General features: G+C 34.5%; 3 protein-coding genes and 2 pseudogenes across 3 annotated transcripts in view; 4 read left to right on the forward strand and 1 right to left on the reverse strand.

Moving 5' to 3' along the window:
* LOC111612669 overlaps positions 1-2,609 on the forward strand; it is a 10,139-nt pseudogene extending 7,530 nt beyond the window's left edge.
* Positions 2,610-14,502: 11,893 nt separating this feature from the next.
* Positions 14,503-17,109, reverse strand: LOC111612670 (annotated as a pseudogene).
* LOC111612671 (tigger transposable element-derived protein 1-like) lies at positions 15,558-17,001 on the forward strand. Its single transcript, XM_023353909.1, has 3 exons — positions 15,558-15,767; positions 16,152-16,875; positions 16,919-17,001. The coding sequence occupies exons 1-3, from the start codon at positions 15,558-15,560 to the stop codon at positions 16,999-17,001; spliced, it is 1,017 nt and encodes a 338-aa protein (XP_023209677.1).
* Positions 17,110-19,228: 2,119 nt separating the features above from the next.
* Positions 19,229-23,109, forward strand: part of LOC111612679 (NACHT, LRR and PYD domains-containing protein 10-like) — a 31,494-nt gene continuing 27,613 nt past the window's right edge. The window contains exon 1 of the mRNA XM_023353922.1: positions 19,229-19,341. The gene's annotated coding sequence lies outside the window, so the exon portion shown is untranslated. The remainder of the gene's footprint in view (positions 19,342-23,109) is intronic.
* Positions 21,202-22,605, forward strand: LOC111612672. Its single transcript, XM_023353910.1, has one exon. The coding sequence runs from the start codon at positions 21,202-21,204 to the stop codon at positions 22,603-22,605; it is 1,404 nt and encodes a 467-aa protein (XP_023209678.1).

The raw sequence follows: 23,109 nt of genomic DNA on the forward strand, positions 1-23,109 counted from the left end.
AATTTTTCTTTCTTGCTTTGATGTTGACGTGGATTATCTTTTTAACATTTGTTTTTCCGATGAGTGCACGTTTTTTTTAAACTCAATGGTTAATCGTCACAATTGTCGATATTGGTCAGATAATAACCCAAGCATATTTCGTGAAGTTCATAGCCAAACTCCACAAAAACTAAATGTGTGGGCCGGAATCTTTGGAGATCGAGTACTTGGCCCCATTTTCCTAGATGGTAATCTAACGGGAGAAAGTTATTTAGATTTACTTGAAAATGTTGTACATCCATTACTTGTTGATATCGTCGAACGTGACGACCAATACTTAGAAGACCGCCTTACTTTCCAACAAGATGGAGCCCCCCCGCATTATGCAAGACCAGTTACAGAGTTTTTGAACACGGTTTTTCCTGGGCATTGGATCGGACGTAGAGGTCCTTTAGAATGGCCGGCTAGATCCCCAGATCTTAGTCCTCTTGATTTTTTTCTTTGGGGACATTTAAAAAGTAAGATCTATGCAACCGAACCAGGATCTATTGAAGAATTACGACAAAGAATTTTAGACGAGTGTTCTAAAATAACACCTGAAACTTTCCGAAGTGTAAGAAACCGTTTTGAGCAAAATTTCTATTATTGTATGGAGGTTAGTGGTGCTCAATTCGAACATTTATTGAATACTTGATAACTTTTTCTTATGTTTGTTACTTTATTTGAAATAAATGCTTGTTTAGTTAATAAAAAATAAATAAGTTTTTAAAAATTTTGTTGTCTGTTCTATTCAGAATCGCAAAAACTTAATTGCAGAAAATGTCCCCCTTGAAAATAAGATCGACCTGTCCGAGCGATTTGCTTGGACAAACGCGATATCTCTGCCGTTTCGTTTTCGTTGGGACACCCTGTATAGTTGAGTGAGTTGGCAGAGAACAAGATTTTGATTTTGGCTAGTGCTGGAGTAATATTGACGGCCTGGTCTTACAATCAGACTCACAATATTCCTTAAAATGAATTTATAAATTGATACATAACAATTTCTCTCAATTACTGTATTAGCCCGAATATAACGCGATATTTTTCGACCATTTATTTTCCGTTAAAAAATCAACTCATGCTAAATTTGGGGTTTAAGTAATGGAATGTAATCTAAACAAGGACATTTTCCTAGAGGTTAAAACATGACTGAACGTCCGACCAATTCCTAGCTCGACCGACCACTTCAAAACAACCATGTGATCTAGTTAGTATGCCTGCACTTTTGTTTGCATAGCCCTACTATAGTAAGGCTATGTCTCCACTTGTTAACGTCACATGCAACTGTTTTGTTTCGTTTGTTTTTTGCTCTAGTGACTAGCGATGGTTACTTTACTTGTTTCTTTATTGCCCATAAAAATGAGTGCGAGTAATAAAAGTAGTGTTGAGAAAAAAAGGCTCATCAAAGAGTCAAATAAATAAAAGTACCAGGAGAACCTACGATATAAATTTTAAAATTATGGTTGCTAACGAGGCAAAAAGAACGAACAACTTGAGAGCTTTGAGGAAATATGGAGTTCCAGAAGTAAACATTCGCCTATGGAAAAAAGATTTAAGGAAATATAAGAATGCAAATTTTTCAAAAAAGTCTTTAGTGGTCCTAAAAAAGGAAGGTTTAATGAAGTTGAGCAGCAAATGTTAAAATTCATAATAGAAAAGCGAAATAAAGGGTGCCCAATATCCCGTGAAGTCATATCATTTAAAGCGTTAGAAGAGGCTGCTAATTTAAACATTCCTAGAAAGGATTTTAAGGCAAGTATCAATTGGTGTAGAAAAATGATGGAAAGTAACGGTTTATCACTACGATGGCAGACAACTCTCATGCAAAAACTTCCTGACGACTTTAATGAAGAATTGTTGGCTTATCAGCGCCATGTTATATCATTACACAAAGAGCACAACTACAGTCTTGGAAATATGGGAAATGCAGACCAAACACCAGTCTATTTTGACATGCCTTCCGACCTTACAGTAAATACGAAAGGTGAAAAAACGATCTTATTGAAGTCAGCAGGTTATGAAAAGTCCAGAATTACTGCTATGCTTGCTGTTACTGCTGATGGGCAAAAGCTTCGACCTTACGTTATATTGAAACATAAAACAATGCCCAAAGAAAAGCTGTGTCCAAGAATTGTTTTTCTGGTCCAAGAAAAAGGTTGGATGACAGAGGAGTTAATATTAGACTGGTTGAATATGATATGGGGAAAACGGCCAGGTTCTCTGAGAAACTCTTGCTCCATGCTAGTCCTTGATGCATTTCGAGGCCACCTTACAACAAGTGTTAAGGAAAAAATTGAAACATTAAATTCCGATCTTGTAATAATACCAAGTGGTATGACTTCTCAGTTGCAAGTCTTTGATGTGGTGGTTAATAAACTATTTAAAAAGAATTTTCGAAAAAAATACAACAATTGGCTATTATCGGGCAATCATCCATTGACACCTTCAAAAAAAATAAAAAACCCTCAGCCTCTCTTTTAGGAGAATAGATAGAGACTGCCTGGCAGAAGATCGAACCTGAATTGATACTTATTTTCAAGAAATGCTGCATTTCCTATGATTTAAATTGGACAAAAGATGACATTTCGTAGAAGACTGAAAGCGTGAATGAAAATACTGATGATACCAATGTGACATCAATGAGTTCTCATTCTGAAAACAGTTCAGATTCTGAATAAACATTTCCGTTTTTCGTTGTTACTTACGTAATATTAATTTTGTTTTACATTACTTAATTTTATTGACATGAATGTAACCTGTGTTATTAGCTATAATTACCTAAATAAATGCTTATATGATTGAATTTTACTTTCTTTGAATTATTTTGAGTATTATCTTTTTTCTAAATATCTTTATGAAAATTTCGGAGTCGCATTAAATTTGGGCTAATACGGTAAGTCACGATATTCGAGGCATTAAAAATGAAGCACTACATATAAAAGAAGAGAATAAAAGATATCAGGAAAAAATACAGAATTTGACTCAAGAAATGAAAAAAACTAGATGCACTAGTTAAGCACAATAGCCATTTAAAAGGTACGTTAAAATTTGAATTAGATAATTTGATTAATGTGAAAACAAAAAAAAAATATGATCATTATAAATTTTCCTTTCTCTAATACAAATTATATAAAAGAAATTAATCAATTTATTAAAGAGATATTAGAAATAGAAAACTGCATCTTAGAAAGGTTAATCATAGGAACTGAGAAAAGTTCTAATCCAATGGTGAAAATAACAGTAGGTTCCGAATACAGCAAAAATCTTATTCTGAAAAAATTTTGGAAATCAAAAGCTAATTTTGAAATATAAGAAAGTGATTTTTACCACTGATATATCTAATCAGTGTAGATTCAGACAAGAAAAAATTATTGCCTATAATTAAACAGGAGAAAATAAAAGGGAATAAAATAATCAGCAGAGACGATTATTACATTTATGATAAAAAATATTCACCTATGATATCAACCTAGATTCAGTTATTCAATTGAATAATTTTTTAGGATAAACTTGAATAAATGGAATTAGATAACATAAATACAGAAAAAACTTTATTCCATTCCAATACTATTAAAATTACATTTAATAATGAGTCTAATATCAATACAGATATTCAGGTTGAGTCTGATAATCTACTAATTGTTGTTCCTACACCAAGGCAAATACTAATGATAACTTTAATTTATTATTTAGTTCTGGAATATACAGGAATTACAGGGTAAACTTCAAAATGATGATATATGAAAATATATAAATCAACATTTTGTTGTTGGTTTTACAGAAACCTGGATTATTGATCTGTCTGAGGTAGATAAGAAAGATCTTGAACATGATTATTCAGTATTAGTTAGTAAAGCCCTGAGATACAGCAAATTCGGACGCCCTTCTGGCAGTCTCACATTATTAGTAAAAAAACATTTGGTAAGATATACTCATGTCATATGTGAGAAATCAGACTCTCTTATGAGAAATTTTCGGTAATAAAAGTCGTAGATAATTTTTCTTTCATCATTATTTCCATTATTTCTCCCGTTTTCACACCTTTGCCCGGGAAGCAGACCATGTGACCCCAGGACTTGTACTGTGTCACTTAGAAAGGTGACCTGTGCAGACGGAGTCGTCTGAGGTGACCGCGAAGAACTCCCCTCTCCCCAGGGGACTACTCGATTATAAGGTATCTGAGGGTATAACCAATTAGCTACCACAAACATGTGTTACTGTGTTGAGGGTGGACAAAAAGGTCACCTACAAGGGTAGACCATACAGTGAGAAATTATATCACGTTACCGAGGATGGCCAGTTATCTCCCCAGGTGATGACGAATTTTATACTAATTGGTCAAAAGATGTCTATATAACATCGTCACCCATGATGGGAGAGATGGTAAGAAATCTGGAGAAATGTCAAATTCAAGTAAACAACACATGCTGCAAAGACAATTACGTCAGCGAAATCCCAGATATTTCCTACATTGAACGGGTATAAAAGGGGATCGCTCTCGACCCTCTAGGCGAACGTCGAGGGACGAAGCCAAGNTTTAAATAAAACATTAATGGAAGTAAGAAATTCGAGCACATTTTGGAAAATCATTAATGACTATCGACATAAGAGACAAGGGTATACTAAGCAAAAAATTATTAGTGACGAGGATTGGTTTGATTAAAAATGAACTTAATAAGAGCAAAAAAGAAACGTCATTTGTTTAATTTAAATAAAACATTAATGGAAGTAAGAAATTCGAGCACATTTTGGAAAATTGTTAAAGACTATCGACATAAGAGACAAGGGTATACTAAGCAAAAAATTATTAGTGACGAGGATTGGTTTGATTATTTTCAGAAATTTTTGGATGAATATTTATATAACCAGGCGAATATTCATATTGAAGATTTGACAGTTCTTCACATAAATCAAAATGAAACTTTTGATGTTCAGGAAATTCGAGAATGTATTAACAAATTAAAAAGCAAATCGGCTCCTGGATCTGATGGCATTCCTATTTCTATAATTAAACTTTTGCCTTTCAAATTAATACAGTATTTAACCAGAATCTTTAATAATATTTACTCTAGTGGAGAAATTCCATTAAATTGGAAAGAGGCGATTTTATCTATGATACACAAACATGGTCACAAAGACAATCCTGCAAATTATCGACCTATTGCGTTATTATCAAACTTCAGAAAGATTTTCACAGCTATTTTAGCCAAAAGATTGAACATGTGGACAAAAACAAATAATCTACACAATCCTACTCAATATGCTTATGTAGCCAATGGGGGCACGCAAAAAGCCTTATTTGTTTTAATGACATTAATTCAACTGCAGTTATTAAAAAAAAGAAACAAAGTTTTTGCTATTTTTCTGGATTTATCCAAAGCATATGATTCAATATGCACAAAACTGCTTCAAAATAAATTACTTAAACATGAAGCTAGTAAACGATTAGTGACCTATCCATCCCGCTAGATGGCGGGCGGTTTTAATCGTTTTTTTTATTGTTAATATTTAATGTTTAATATTATGATTGAAGAGAGTTGGCAACACCAAGACAGTGGTGTTAAGTTCCAAAAAGGTGCGAGAACATAGCGGGATGCTCTTCCTATCGAATTATTGTATATAGTCGATTTGTTGGTTTTTTGTGTGAATAAAATTTAAAAGGACGAACTTGGTGAACTTTTCTTAGTTGGAGATACGAAGGGAACCTCGTGTACGAACAAGACGGTCAGGTGAGTCTTACGAAAATTAATTAATCATCAAATGAGACAGGAATCGGCCTGACGCGACAATTAGTAAATATTATTGGTCAACTTTATGGCAATTATAATGTTATAATTAAACAAAATAACGTATGTGGAAATCCATTTTCAGTTTGCAGGGGATTGTTACAGGGTGATCCTCTGTCTCCTTATTTATTTAACTTTTACCTATTTAATTTGAACGATTGTTTTACGAATGAAAATGACGGAATATATATTGAAAACATTTGTATTCATTCATTATCCTATGCAGATGATATAGTCATTGTTGCTCCTTCTGCAGTTGCTCTTCGACGTAAAATTTTACAAATAACTGAATATTTAAACAAGTTGTAGGTCAAAATTAATCCAAATAAATCTGAGGTTATGATTTTCAGAATCGGAAATAGAATGTCCAAAAAAGTCATGTCTTTCTATATTCACGATGAAAAATTAAATATTGTTAACGAAAAGAAGTTTTTAGGTCTTATATGGACCTTTAATTTGTCTTTTGAAAAACACTGTAAATATATTATGGTTAAATCTAGAAATCTTTTGAATAATTTGATAATTTTGTTTTCTAAAGCAAAAATAAGAAATAATAAGATTCATTTTAAACTGTTTAATTCTATAGTGCTAAATGCCTTGTTATATGCTGCTCCTATTTGATCTCTCAACAAATTTAATAATTTTGAAAAACTTCACAACATATTCATACGTAAGTTATATCAATTGGAATTTAATATGCCAGGGAGCGTTCTTCAATTGGAATTCAAGAGAGATAAAATAAATACGATCTTATTTAAAGTATGCTTGAAATGGTTACATAAGATAATTAACTCAAATAATCTGTCTAATAGGCTTATACTATTGTTATATAACAGATCTCAGAAGATAAATACAAATCGGAATTAGATAGCTCAACTGTCTCATATATTTAATAATTATGGATTTTCTATTGAACTGGTTTTTAACTATCTCAGAAATAATAATCAATATATGAATCAATTAATGCAAAGTGCTATAGAACGTTCTATAGTTCAAGACATTGAGGATGTTCGCAAGAGAAGTAAGAAATATTACTATAACTTCCTATTTAACTATCCGTTTATTAACAATTACATTTTTACGAACTTAACTTTTCAAGTCAAAAATTTTTTTACCGAGATGAGACTGAATCAAAGAGAATTAATGTTAGAAGGTAATTATTTAGAATATGGCCATTCTTCTTGTCCAAACTGTGAAAAACTATTGTCAAAAATTCATTTATTTTACAGCTGTGATTTTGATAAAGATCAAGACTCAGAGATCACTGAAGGTCAAATTGTCAACCAAAGTCCAGTGAGCTATATGTATGACAAGTTTAATCAGGCTACCACTAATGAAATTTTTAATTTCTATAATGGTGTTAGAAGACTTTTTAATGTAAAATCTTAAATATTAGTTGTTATCTTAAATTGTCGACATGTTTAATTCTTTGTAATTGAATATTTGTTTTATTTATAGTAAACATTATGTATCCCCTTGTAACAGGTGACAGCCTATTATGTTAATAAACTGATTAATATATAAAATATAATTATCATCATAAAGTAAAAATTAATTANGGCGAACGTCGAGGGACGAAGCCAAGGATCGAACTCTTCAAGCCTTCTGTGCCTCTGGATTCATCGCAACTTCTGATCGCCGCTCCAAACAAGGTAAAGACTTAGAATATTTTTGCTTCCCTCTCTCTCGGTATACCCGGAACTTAGAAAATATTTGCTACCTTTTTAGGTTAGATCTTACAAAATATTCGCTTTTTTTTATAGGACTTGGAAAATATTGGGTCAAGGACCTTCGGTTTTCCCACTGACGGGAAAGACAAACATTGGTCGTCCGATACTGTCGCGATGCGAATATATTATTATTATCATCATTATTTTCTGTTTAAATATAAGATATACTCGCATGTATTTATATTATTTGTTTTATATTAAATATATTATTCTTAAATTTAATGTCTCATCTTTGAGTACGATCGACACCTCCCACTCATTTACCGATGCCATCCCTGACAACGAAGCCGATAAGTGGGGAGAAGCTCTCCACTCTAATCCCCTCGGTTCACACATATAATTAACACTTTTATATTTCTAATAATAGATATTAATCAGAATCTCCAAGTACTGTGGGGAGAGGCACGAATTGGCCTAATACTTGCATATATCTCTCCATCACGTAAAAAGGCGAACTTTCAAGAATTGAAAAAAAGCTATCAATCCATGGGCCAATATTATAAACTACTGGATATTCGGTGGGGATCTTAACATTATCATTGGAGTAACTATGGATCTAACATATATTTTTAATAGTGACACTATTGCCTTTATAAGACTATCGAAAGATATAAGCATCTGTCGATACGGATTTATCTTGTTAAATTTTACACAAGAAAATTATTTGATTCTACTAAATAGTAGAATTAAAGGTGATTATCCAGCTGAGTTTATCTTCATATCTCACATGAAAAAATCTATTATAGATTTTAATATATGTTCTCAATCTATGACAGATCAATGTTTGTCTATGGAGACTAAATATAAATATGTCTGATAACTTTCCTATAAATCTAGTATTAATAAGACATAAAAATACAATCATCCTAACGAAACAGTCTAATGCCCCCTGTGAAATCCGGAATTTTTACCGAATTTCCCAATTAATATCCCATATTTTCCTAAACCCCCAATTAAATTTTTCTTTAAATTCTAAACTAAAACCTAACGTGAAAAAGGGAAAAATTCCAATCTCCCCTTTCGTTCAAACTAAACATTCGTCCACTTCAAAAATAATCCCACATTCCAACTCCAAAGTTGATAGTTAACATTGTCCCAGGGACAACTTTGGCCCATCCAAGTTAAGGTGCTAGATTAAACAGGTATGCTCATACGCTTCCGTCACGTGTGCAGCCATATTGGTCTCAGGGAGTGCTCATTTTGCGTGTGCAGTAAATTTCTCTTTTAATCGTTGTGCACATGACGTCACCGTCGAGAAACACGCTCCGAGAAAGACGTGAGCTTTCTATATACCATGGTGATCGTTGTTCGTTTATATTTGAAATTAAGTTTTGATTGGTGTTCGGAATACAAATATAAGGTGAAATTTAATTTTTTCAAATTATCTTTCTGTTAAATAGTAGTAAGTTGACATGTGAATTTTTTAGTTAGTGTTCACTGATCAACTTGAATAATGCCAAACTGTTGCGTGGCAGTGTGTAAAAATTACAATCAAAAGACTAAAGGAAGTAATGTAATTTATCATTCTTTCCCAAAGCATCCTACTCTTAGAAGTAAGTGGATTCATGCCTGCAAACGAGAGGACAAAGTCAATGTTGAAAATGCAACAGTTTGCAGTGCACATTTTCTTAAAGACGACTATGAAAGAGATCTAANAAGACTAAAGGAAGTAATGTAATTTATCATTCTTTCCCAAAGCATCCTACTCTTAGAAGTAAGTGGATTCATGCCTGCAAACGAGAGGACAAAGTGAATGTTGAAAATGCAACAGTTTGCAGTGCACATTTTCTTAAAGATGACTATGAGAGAGATCTAAAAACAGAACTCTTAAATATACCTTCCAAGAGACGCTTAAAGCCTGATGCTGTGCATGCCATCTTTAAATCTAGCTCCTGTTAGATCTTCGGATGTCCCATGTACATCAGAGATAGTAGAGCAAATGCATGACAAAACAATAAGATATAAACAGCGAGAGAATAGGAAACGTGCACTGAACAGGATGTCCCATCTTTCACCAAAAAAGAAAAAAATTGACATAGGTACTGAAACTGAACCTATAAATGAGCCTTCACTGGAAGTGAAATTAGCAAAAAAACTGGATTTAGCAAATGCGAAAATTGATCACTTGAAAAGGAAAATATTTACCCTGAAAAGAAAAAATAAATTATTACAGTTGGCTCTTACTGAGAAAAACCAAAAATTCAAATTATTAGAAAGTAAAAAACATGAAGAAAATGAAAAAATAAATAATATTTTGAAAAACATATTTACCAAAACACACATAAATTGTCTTATAACACAAAAAATGAAGCCAAATTGGACAAAAGAAGAACACAGCTTTGTTCGAAAATTGTTAGATAAAACTGTTTTTCTGTTCGTTGTAATATTTTCCTGACGAGGGCCTCTGAAAGACGGCCGAAAACGTTAGAACATTAAAGTTTTTTTTATCGTTCATGTGCTGGAATTAGCACTTAGGTGTGAAGTAGTAGTTTAAAAGAAGATATAGCAAAAGCACTGACCCTGCGTTCTTTGTCTAGGAAGTGTTATGTGTATATGAGAAAAAGCCTTGGAATCCCTTTACCTGCACTTTCTACTTTAAGGAAATGGGTTTCTTCATCTTTTCATTGCTATCCAGGAGTACTGCATGATGTTTTGCAAATAATGAAGATGAAATCTGAAAGTCTCACAGTTATAAAATCTCTCTGCATTCTGAGCTTTGATGAAATGAATGTTGATTCCAGACTCTGTTATGACCAAGAAATGGACAAAGTTTTTGGACCTCACAGTCAGGTGCAGGTAATAATGGCTCGTGCTCTGTGTGGGAATTGGAAACAACCTGTTTATTATGACTTTGATACAACTATGACAGGTGAATTATTGAAAGATATAATAACTAAAGTTCAGAGTGCAGGTTTTATAGTTGTTGGTGTTGTTTGTGATCGGGGAAGAAAAAATTCAAAGGTATGGAACTATCTCAAAGTTGACCATGAAAACACATGCTTTCAAAATCCTATCCATCCTGAAAAGCACATATGGGTCTATTCAGATGTGCCACATTTGATTAAACTTTTGAGGAATCATGTATTAGATGAAGGCATTATCTTGCCAGGAAAAAAGCATGTGAATAAAGATGTTTTTCTAAAAATATTATCCTTGGATAATGGGGAAATAAAGCTATGTTCAAAACTGACACAAGCTCATGTGGATGTGCATGGAAGAGAATGTCAAAAAGTTAATCTTGCTTGTCAGTTATTTTCAAATCATGTCGCTCAAGCAATATCTTTCCTTCTACCTGATGACCAGGAAATTTCTGATTTTGTAAAACTTGTTAATGACACTTTTGACATCCTCAATTCAAGAATCCCTAAAATTGATGATCGTCGAATTGCTAGTGCCTTTGGAATGCATACAGAAGCCCAAGAACAAGTACTACGCAAATTTTATTCTATTTGTAAGAATATGAAGTAGGGAAAAAGAACACATTTATTACCATTTCAGAAAGGTTTCCTTATGTCTATTCGTTCACTCCTCTGCTGCTATACAGACCTTGGTAAAAATTACAATATGAAGTACATTTTAACTGCAAGATTTAATCAAGACTGTTTAGAAAATTTTTTTTCTNAAATACAGTATAGCCTATTTTTATTTATAGTTAAATAAAAGAACAATCCACTTCCAGCTGCATATCTGATGAGGCAGAAGAAACAAATATACTGTAGTAGATGTACAGTATATGATGATAATTAAATGTTTAATGAAAGTATTTCATTGTCACCATGTACAGTACATTTGATGCACAGCGACCAAAAAAGAAAAAGAAGATGGGATGAGAAAAGAAAAAAAATGTTTATGAATGTGCAATGAATGTAAGTTATTTCAAAATGTATACTGTAATTTATTTATTTATAGTTTACAACTGAAAGTGAATAACTGTAAGGAACCAAAGTCCGAACGTTATTTTTATTTACTTTTATTTTGCTTATTATTCTATTTTTGTTGGGGCTTATGTTTTGTTAGGACGAAGGTTTCCTCACCATTCACCTTACTAACTTAAAAACAGAAGAAAAACCAACTCACCGACGGAAGAAAAGCGCCGTAGAAAAACTCGCGCACACTTGTGCTTCCCGAGCGAAAAAAAGTAAGTCCGCACCGAGAAAAGGGGGGGGAGACCCCACAAGCACGAATTAGGGACTCACTAAACCTTAAAGAATAAAAACGTCCTGAAAATTGTGAAAAAGAATAATGTAAAAGGTTAACGAGTAATTGTCGTAAATAGGCTGCCAGAGAAACGAAAAAGTTTATTGTTAGCGTTAAGTATGTAAATGAGGAGAGTGATCACATTCAGAATTGTGACGTCACCTCACACTATAAATCCCGAGTCTCAAGTGAAGATGAACGAGGTGAATTCCTGATAGCGACAAGCTTTGGTGAGCTTAGGTAGCAGTGAACGAGAGAGGTGTCCGATAGGATCAAATAGTTCCAAGGCGGTTTTGAAGTTATTCGATTTATGGATCGACAATTATAGAAAGTCTTGAGAGTTTGAGGAAATAGGTTCCTAGTATATTGAGGTGACGATTGGGATCTTTAATTTATAAGAATTATTGTTTATAAGTTTAAGTCTTTGATTTTTGTCGAATTCCAAAGGGGAATAGAATTAAGTTAGATATAGATTAATTTGAGTTTTGTCGGGTTGATTCTTATTGAATTTCATTGAATAAATTATTGTTTGATTTTTACTAAATACTGTATATAGTTTATTACTAGAAGTTTAATTAAATATTTGATTTTGTTATTGACAAACTTTGTCATTATTTAATTCGGTGCACGCTTAAAGTCCAGGCCTGTTAAACAAACAAATGTTTGTGGAACCCTTAGTGGAATACCTTGAAATCTCAACTGTGTTTTTGCAGCATGGGCGCAACTGGCGCCAATTCAACTCTTAACAATAGAATCTTGAGGAACTTTCTCATTGACCTTATTCTTATTTTTGTGCATGTTATCTATGTGGTAGCAAGTCCACTTGACCTACTAGAAAATTAAAAATTATCACCTGACTTTTGTAGGTCAAGGATACCCTTAAATTGTGAAGTGAAGTGACAAACAAAAACAAGGAGTGGAAGTAGGACAAAAGAAACAGAGGTAAGAAAAAAAAGGGAAGAGAAAGGGAAAAAGTGATATGAAAAAGTGACAACTTGAATGTAAGAAATAACATGAAAGGATTTGAAAGGACATAAAAGAACATAAAAAATGTAAAAAATTGAAAGGACAGAATTCAATGACAAAAACTTTTTGAGGCTTCTCAGAACCTCCCTGTCGCATAGTGTATTTTTACGTGGGCTACCACAATTTCGCGACGTTTTTGTTTTGTGTGTATTGTTTTATATTATTCTTGTGATTTGTAAATGTTTTATCATTTTTTATTTGTTAATCTTAATTTAATTTTTTTCTATATAATATTTCAATTATATTTATTCACTGTATTCACTTTCTTTGTTTCTGGATTCACTTGGCTGTGTGTAAACGGCACGCAGTATGTACTAATGTTTTGTATGCTTCATTAAAAGAATCTGAATCTGTCTATTAAGATTATTTATTAATCAGAACTTGACACTTCTGATTAATAAACAATCTTAATTTAGTGTCTATGCTTTTAATTATTAAAATGATAGTAAATTATATGTATAAATTCTCTTTTTCGATGAATTAAATACAGTCGACCCCCTATAACACGGTAAATACGTTCCGAGTTTTATAAATCCAGCTTTTAGAAGTCCAGCCAATCACAGCCTCGCACATATGCAGTTTACGGACTACGGCTGTTTAAAAGGTTTCTTCCATAAAATTAATCAATTTTAGACTAATTCGACTCAACATTTTTTAAAATACATATAATTTTTTGAGAAAAATCCATATAAACTATGCTATAAACAAAAACTTGTAGGATTATTTACCGAGTGTGCACCGTTCGACTACGCCGTTGCTTAAGCTTGTTTTTGTTGTAAACATTGTCATCGAATGGTGCTCGCGTGCTCCCTGATAAATTATTTTTTTTGCGAAAAATTTGAACTTTAGAAACATCATTAATATAGATATAATTTTTATGAAAATTAAATAATAAATGGTTTTTAGTAGGTCTGCTGCTCGTTTAAANATACTCAGGGAAATGAATAATTGATGTCATTATGGTCCTATATTGGTACAGATGAATAGAACATAACAGAAAAGGACAATATTCTGTTTGTGGAATTTCAGCATTACTTGGTTACATTCCACAATCCTTTTTATGAAAATTAAATAATAAATGGTTTTTAGTAGGTCTGCTGCTCGTTTAAACTCAACGGTTTGTGTAATCCTGTCGCGACACGAGTCGGCGATGACGTTTTACCGAATTATATGTTTTTTTAGCGTGTTTGTACGAAAAACTGTCGCAATTTTTTCGCCGTGATATAGAAATACGAACTATAGAAACCCGTGTTATAGGGGGTCGACTGTACTTCTTTATTATTCGAAAAATTTGCTATATAATTTTATCAATTATAAATTAATTTTTTTTATTAATACAGTATTGACTTGACACGAAAAGAAATGGCATCCACTCGTGGTCAAAAAATTTGTTGCCTTCTCAAACAACGTCTTTCAGCTTTCTAACTCTTCTATAGCGATAAGAAATGCTTATCTGTCAGCCATTTTCACTTTCGTGCAGCAATATCACATGCTCGACTCAACGTGAGTAGCAACTTACATGATAAGAAAGGAAGCACGTGAGTTAAAACTGGAAACTACAATCTAACGTCAGAGTGTGAGATGGTACCACGTGACACCTTCAATACGTTGGAAGTTGTACGTATTACGTATGGTAAAATTAATTATTAACTACTTCATGACATACCAAATAATATTTTGTTTAAAAATATTTGTTACATATAGGCCTATCACAAGTATGGTTGAATTTCTCATTATAGATGATTTTATGAGCTCTTAAACATTTTTTTTCCTTTGATTTTAAACCTTTTGTTACATACCTGAGAAGAATAGTTACGTTCATCAGTATGAGTTTTATGATGGGGTTTTAGTTGTGCTTTCCATTTGAAACCCTTATTACAAATTTCGCATTTGAAAGGACGTTCTTCACTATGAATATTTTGATGGGTTTTTAGTACACCTTTGTGATAAAAACCCTTATTACAAATTTCGCATTTGAAAGGACGTTCTTCACTATGAGTTTCGTGATGCTCTTCACTATGAATATTTTGATGGGTTTTTAGTACACCTTTGTGATAAAAACCCTTATTACAAATTTCGCATTTGAAAGGACGTTCTTCACTATGAGTTTCGTGATGCTGTTTTAAGTCATTTTTCCCGTTTAAAACCCTTATTACAAATATCGCATTTGAAAGGAAGTTCTTCACTATGAGTTCTTTTATGGCTTTTTAGTAGCACTTTTAATTTGAAACCTTTATTACAAGTATCGCATTTAAAAGGACGTTCTTCAAAGTGAGTTTCTTGATGTCTTTTTAATTAATCTTTCCGTTTAAATCCCTTATTACAAATATCGCATTTGAAAGGACGTTCTTCACTATGATTATTTTGATGTCTTTTTAGTGGCTGTTTCCATTTAAAACCTTTATTACAAATATCGCATTTACAAGGACGTTCTTCACTATGATAAATTTGATGGCGTTTTAGTTGTTTTTTCTGATGAAAAGTTTTTTTACAAATATCACATTTGAAAGGACGTTCTTGACTATGAGTTCCTTGATGCATTTTTAGTTCCCCTTTCCTTTTAAAACCCTTATTACAAATATCGCATTTCAAAGGACGTTCTTCACTATGAGTTTCTTGATGAATTTTTACTTCCATTTTGCTTTTAAAATTAAGTGCCAAATTATTATGTTACTCAAGGGATGTATTATTAGAAAGAACAGAAAAAGCCCTCACAATTTGGATTGAGGAACTAATTCAAAGAAGAATTCCTGTAAGTGGTTATTTAATCCAAAAAAAAGCTCTTCTGTTTTATAAGTCAATGAAAGAGTCAGAGCCATCAACTTCCACTTCCCACGCTGGTAAAGAATTTTCAGCTAGCAAAGGATGGCTAACCGGGTTTTTAAAAAGAAATGCACTTCATAATATCAAGATTACAGAGAAGGCTGCATCAGCAGATAAAGGAGCAGAAAAAAAATTTCCACAGGAGCGAGCGAAAATTAGTGAAGATGGGGGCTATTGTGCCGATCAAGTATTTAACGCTGATGAGGCAGGACTGTATTGGAAAAAAATGCCTAATCATACTTACATCACAAAAAATTAAAAAAACTGCAAGTGGACATAAGCAAGTAAAGATAGAGTAACATTATTACTTTGTAGCAATGCATCAAAAGATCAGATGTTGAAACTGCTCATAATAAATCAATATCTTAGACCATGTGCTCTAAAACGAAAGATTTAAAACAACTGCAAGTGCATTGGATGGCTAACCCGAAAGCCTGGGTGACAACAGCTATTTTTACAGAATAGTTCAATAATTGCTTTGTACCAAAGGTGGAAGCCTATATGAAAAAAAAAAAAATCTCTCGATTTTAAAGTTTTATTAATTATTGACAATGCACTAGGTCATCCACAGTTAGAACATCCAAATGTTCAAGTAGTATTTCTTCTGCCCAATAAAACAAGCCTTATTCAGCCATTAGATCAAGGCATAATTGCAACTTTTAAAAAATATTACATTAAGCGAACTTACCAATTCATCTTGAGTAAACTAGAAAATGAGTCCTTAACAGTGAAAGACGTGTGGAAGCAATTTCCTATTTTTGATTGTTTGATTAATGTTGCATCTGCTTCCGCTGAAATAAGACCAACAACTTTAAATGCCTGTTGGAAAAAGGTTTGGCCAGCATGTGAAACAAGCAATACAACCATTCAAACATCAATACTATCAGATAAAATAATTACTTTGGCACATGAAATTGGCAAAGATGGTTTTAATACCTTCAGCCATGATGATATAGATGAATTGCTTGTGAATGATGCCTTAAGTGACAATGATATTATTGATCTAACATTAAATGTCATTGTAGGTCTAGAAGGTGATAATGATGAGGGAAAAAAACAAACCCCCCTCACTGCAAAATTAATTGGACAAAAACTTGAACTTTGCAGTAAATTAGAAAATCATTTTCTTATTAATGACCCCAATTCTGAACGAGCCTTTAAATTACAACAAGAGCTGCAGAACTGCATGTCTGAATATCGTGAGCTACATAAAAAATTAGTAGAATCATCATCACAAAGTTTAATTACTGATTACATTGTCAGAAAAGAAAGAGCTACACAGAACGAGAATAAAAGTTTGTGAAAATCCATTGCCTTTACCGCAAATATCTATTGCAGAGACAGTCTCTTCTGATGATGAAAGTGATTTGGAACCACTTCGCAAACGGTGCAAACCATTATCAGATAGCGATAATGATTAAAAAATGTAAAACTATATTACTTTTCAATAAAATGAACTTAATTAAGTTTGAATACAAGTTTATTTTAAGCTTTTATATGAATTTCTTTCAGACATTCAAAGTAATTTATTAAGCAGCCTATTTCTTTTAATTTCTGCAAACTTTTTTATGTGGTTTTAAGTTAATTTTAACTCGTTGTTTTGGTTTTATGCGATTTTAAAAAATTACATTACTTTCATTGAAAAAGTAGGGATACGTTAAGTCTTTTTTTATGCGAATTTTTTATATGCGCTTTTCTGTAGAACGTATCCACCGCATAAAACGAAACCTTACAGTATTCAGAAATAAACAAGGTTCCCCTCCTCAAAAACAGAACTCCACACATATTCAGGAGACATCGCGAATGAAACTTGCTCTTCTAAGGAGGAGGAGAGAACCCGGTATTTACGCACTTCTAATAACTTAATGATTTTTCTCTCTTATATTTGACAGACGAAATCATGGCGGAAACTTCCAACAATGGAGAATGCAAAGCCCGAAGATTTGGGGTAAATCCCGCCGTTATGCGGGCTGCCCTGCAGTCAGCAACTCAAAATCCCCAACCAAGGAATCCAGAGCTAATCATCTTGCCCCACAGCCTCATAACCAACTCAGAGTTTTGACCCTGCCCCACCAAATGGCATTACAGGGTAATCAAAGAGACGATGTCATAATCATAGGCCGGACCATCGCCCAGTAGTCACCGAGCGCCGAGACGATAATAGTCAGCCCCAAGAGTAGTGCTAGGGCTCTGGCTCTGGTTCCGGCTCGGGTCTAGGTAGCAAAGGAGTACCGACCCTCATTGCCTTCATCACCTTCCTTGCCTTCATCACCTTCCTTGCCTTCATCGCTTCTCGGGTTTAACTCACATACGGACATGCGTTTTGTTGTACAGAAGTACTGTACATATTAGAGCCCTACCTATAAGGTACTCTATCGAACGGGCGGCGGGGCCCACCTCTATGTAGAGGGAGCCCAGTGAGGTAAATACGAGGCATTTGCTATCTTATAGATTTAGGAGATCAATGACGCTTTCCATCAATTCCTTTAGTTTCTTAAGGTTCCCTTTACTAGCTGCTAGCGTTCGAAGTACTTNACAAAAACTTGGAAGTAAAAACGAGTTTTATAAAACATTGTAAATGCTAATAACAAGTAAATTATTTATATATTTACTAGACGTTCCTACTGATACACGACACGTATCCCTTTCTATCTCCCAACTTCCTCGACATTTATCACCAAAATTTAATTAATAGCATCAATCCCCCTAATAAACAAACGTCTCTGAAAATTTTCGGAAATTTTAGACAATAGATACAGGTGTTATTAAGTTATAAAATAGTTAAACAAAAGCATGCCCACCATATTTATACCTACAGCAAAACACCCCCATTTTTTCATTTCTAAACGTTTGAAGATTCGCAGTGTACAAAAAATGTAAAAAAATTTACAAGAGAGTGATTTTTGACTCATTGCGATACTTCGTTATATGTAACAGCCGAAAAAATAACAATTAATACATACAAATCTGGACAAAACGGACATTTTTCAAATCGGAGTACGGATTCGATAGCGTGCGAGTCCTGTTTATACAGGTGTTACAGTCATTCTAAAATTAATAAACATTATGTAAAATAATGTTTACGGAGACAAATTTGGCTCTTGCCGTCTATTTAGTCAAACGTAGCTTTGAAGTAAATTATTCACAAGCTTTTAAAATTTAGAAATAAACATGTTTTGTGTATGTAAAGAGAAATAACATTTATCACTACGATTCTTGATAGTGAAAACGAGGAAGCGTCCTCATTTTTCACGACCCGACGCTATCCAAATAAAATAATGGCGGAAATAATTGGATAAGTTAACCAGCCAGCAATGTTAAAAGTTAAAGTAGTGTTGACTCGACTAAAGAAACAAAATCACAAGTGTTAATCAGTGATTGTGGCTTCACACTTGTGATTTTGTTTCTTTAGTCGAGTTAACAATAGTCGAGTTAGTCAAAAAATAGTCGAGATGACTGTCGAGTCAACAATTGAGACATCTCTTCCAACGATAAGAGAGGTTACTTGGTAACACATATCATTTTTTTAGTCATACGTGTTACAATGATAATAAGACTTACACAACCTGATTATCAAAGAGAGCAACGTTATCTGGTATCCAAACCAGTATAGTTTCACATTCAGTTTTGGTTTTGCTTTCTCGGTTTAATTGTTTTGCTCTTTTTCTTTATCAGTGACTGCAGCGAGAATATAAAATCTTGATTTTTGTAATTGTCCAGTAGTGGAGCATATCGAAAACATAACAGGACGAAGAGTACGGGTAATTAAAATGTTTTAATTATAATATCTACAACATAAGTTATCAATACTAATCAGTAATAAGAAAAATTAATTTCTTTTTCTATCATATTGTATTTTAATTTGTAAACAAAATAAGTATTTGTTAAGGAACTAATTTGAATTTTTTACTACAAGTTATAAAAACCGCCACATGTCATCCTGTTGTATAGAACTGCCATTATTTTAAGGCTATTTTATAAGGTCTTTTACTTTGTGATCAATTACCTGCAATTTGATTTTATAGCCAAAACTTTTTTAAATTGTGTTGATTGTAGATAGGATTTTAGCAAATTAAAATTAGTTTTTCCATGCATAATAAATTTTGGTCAATGTCGAGATACGTATACCGTCATGGCGGCTCATCTCTGATTCCAGCAAACAAAAGGAAACAGTGGGGACACACGTTCTAACTTAACTTAACCTATTGTAATAATTTGGTTGGTAATAATTATGGTAATTTATTAGAATAGGTTAGGTTAGGTTAGAACGTGCGTCTCCACTGTTTCCTTTCTTTTGTTTGCTGGAATCAGAGATGAGCCACCATGACGGTATACGTATCTGGACTTTAATTTAAATTTTTAACGCTATCTCGTAATTTCTCTGAAATATTATGAGTAATAACTTTTTTACAGCATCCTTGTTCTGCAGTCAACACTTTCTTGAGTACTTAGTATGATTTTGTTACGCTTTTTTCACATTTTAATACATTTCTTATTGTCAGTACATTATAAACACTTTTCGTATATTTCTAAAATTATCATTATTGCTCTAACACATACTTTGAAGCACCAATCAACATCGGACACTTAAATGTCCTGCTATCAATGCACCTGCCGTTTTCCCACAACGACTTATTGATTGAACACATTCAGGTAATACTTATCAACAACAAAAAGGCACCTGGTATGGATCACATCACTGGAAAAATGGTCAAAGAGGTGTTCCTCGCCATTCCAACGACATTCGTTACACTATACAACTGCTGCCTAACTTTGGGTTATTTCCCTCGTTATTGGAAATGTGCATCTGTAAAATTTATTAGGAAACGCCAGAATGAAATCCCACAGTTTGCGAAAGACTATAGGAATTTCAGCCTGCTCTCAATCATGGGCAAGGTTTTGGATAGGCTTGTTATTATCAGGATCCTATCCTACCTAAAAAGAAAAATGCCCTTAGCCACCATCAACATGGCTTTACTCCTGGGAAGTCCACCACTACGGCTCTTACCAAGATTACAAAGTACATCACCCAGGCTAAAGCTGAAAGGAAGCACACGCTCTTATTCTCGATCGACTTCCGTGGAGCCTTCGACAACCTCTGGTGGCCCACAATCCTGCAACAGCTCCAGGTTCACCACTGTCCTCGAAACTTATTCCATCTGATCAAAAGCTTTATCAACGACAGGAAGGCTGGCCTTTTTGTGAACAACATCAATCACTGCCATCATGTCACCGAAAGCTGTCCACAGGGGTCAATCTCCGGTCCGGGCCTATGGACTATCGTCCACAGCGATCTGCTATCTAATATTAATGATGATAATGACAACAACCATCTTATTTAAAGCTATGCTGATGACACAGTTATTCTTGTCTCTGACAAGAACTCTGGCAATTTACCCATTCTCAGTAATAATCTCCTAACAAAGGTCTTCAGCTGGAGCGACAAAAACAAGCTCCCCATCAATTATTCGAAGTGCTGCTATATAATTTTTTCCAAAAACACTACGCTACAGTGAAGCCCACGCATTGAGATCAATGGTGTTAAAATCTCTCGTGTCAAGGAATTTATATACCTAGGTGTTAAACTCGAACAACAACTACAATGGTCCAGCTACATTGACATGGTGGTCTCGAAGGCAACTAAGGCATCAAACGCCCTTATCTCCATCGCTAAGAATACCTGGGGCATTGGGTACAAAGCAGCCAAATACATTTATCTAGGGGCAATAGAACCCATTTTGCTCTATGCGATCTGGACGGGGGCTGCACAGAAGGTTCACATTCAAAGGAAGCTTTCTAAGCCCCAGCGCATTGCAGCTCTTAAGATCTGCAGGGCTTACCGGACGGCCCCGACCTCTGCCCTTCTGGTTATTACAAGTCTGCTTCCTGTCCACATAAAAGCCAAAATGGCAGACAGGATTTGGAACATTAACAACTTATGCACCAGCAACTACCTCTGCAACACCAATAAGAATAATACTATACTTTCTGATCTCCCTGAGCAAGTAAAGGAAGATATCAAATCCTACGGTATCGAGGTGAAGGATGCTAACTCTAATATGACGGTAGGCTACCCAACCATCAGCAGTTACATCCTTCCTCATGATGATACCTGTGACATCTCCATCTACACCGATGGGTCCAAGGACAACGAGAATGTGGGGGCAGCTTTCGTTCTTATTAACCATCAAAACGGCGACACTCATAAATCTGCCTTCAAATTAGGTCCTCATTGTTCCGTCCCCCAAGCGGAAATACTTGCTATTACTAAGGCAATCGACTACGTTTTCACTGATTGGTTCCCCCGTAACAAAACCATCATCGTTTATACCGATAGCATCACTGCCATCCACTACATTACTGGCCTCCGACGCAGAGGCGATAACGTTCTTCGAATCCATCGTCATCTTGCCTCTAATCCGCACAACCACAATGTACATTTTAAATGGGTACGTGGCCACTCGGGTGTAGCAGGCAACGAAGCCGCCGACAGCCTCGCTAAATTTGCCGCGGCCTCCTTCCTCCCGTCTAGCTACGACAAGATCCCACCTTCTAAAATTAAGTACTGGAACTTCCAGCTTGCAATCCACCAATGGCAACAGGAATGGGATAGCAGCATCACCGGCAGGACGACTTTCAACTTCATCCCTAACATCACCCAGCGCCTTCAGTGGAGACACTTCTCTCCTTCTTTCGCTATGACCCAGTTGCTTACTGGTCACGGCAACTTCAAGGCATACTTAAAAAGATTTCATATTCTAGAAGACAACATCTGTCAGTGTGATGGCACTTCCATCCAGGACAGCAGTCACTTCCTCTTTGACTGTACGCTGTTCAACCAGAACCGTGACATTCTTATTGGCAGTGTACTCTATGCTGGCTTCAACTGGCCCTGTCCTTTTAACGTCTTCCTTGAAAACAAGGACATTTATTATAAGCTAGCAGACTTCCTCTCAGCGACGGCAGCACTGAATCCAGCGAGCAGTCTACACATCGCAAACAACAGTGTTCGAAATCCTGATTGAGTGGACTTCTCTTCAACAGTGTTTCTTCATTGTACCCAGGAACTGTTACCTTGTGATTTTCACTTCCTTTGTGGCTTTCTGTATCATAGTGTTATGCTACTGATCGCTACGCTACATGCTACTGTTTTATCTGTTTTACTGCTTTGCTTGTTCTCCCCACCGCTTGTCAGGCAGTTGTCCTCATTATTTGTCTGTTTTTTTTTACCCTGGTTTATTTGTAAATAAATGTGACGCATACGCTGTGGGATCCCACCTCTTCCTCCCTCTTCCTGCCCCCACTTTCATCCCCTATCCTTCGCATTTCTCCCTCTTTTTTCATTTCTTTTCCCCTCCTAGTTGTACCTATGAGTGATACCAGGAGTTCCCCATATTTCATAAATAAATAAAAAATAATAAAAAAAATCAACCAGATAGCCGCTACTGCGACTGGCGCATTGAGTGGCATTCTTCTATTTTTCTTGGCACGCTTGATACTGCACTTTGATGCAGTACCAAGCGTGCCAC

This window comes from Centruroides sculpturatus, unplaced genomic scaffold (genome assembly GCF_000671375.1).
Source record: "Centruroides sculpturatus isolate CEXI.00-Female unplaced genomic scaffold, Cexi_2.0 scaffold1666, whole genome shotgun sequence".
NCBI lineage: Eukaryota > Metazoa > Arthropoda > Arachnida > Scorpiones > Buthidae > Centruroides > Centruroides sculpturatus.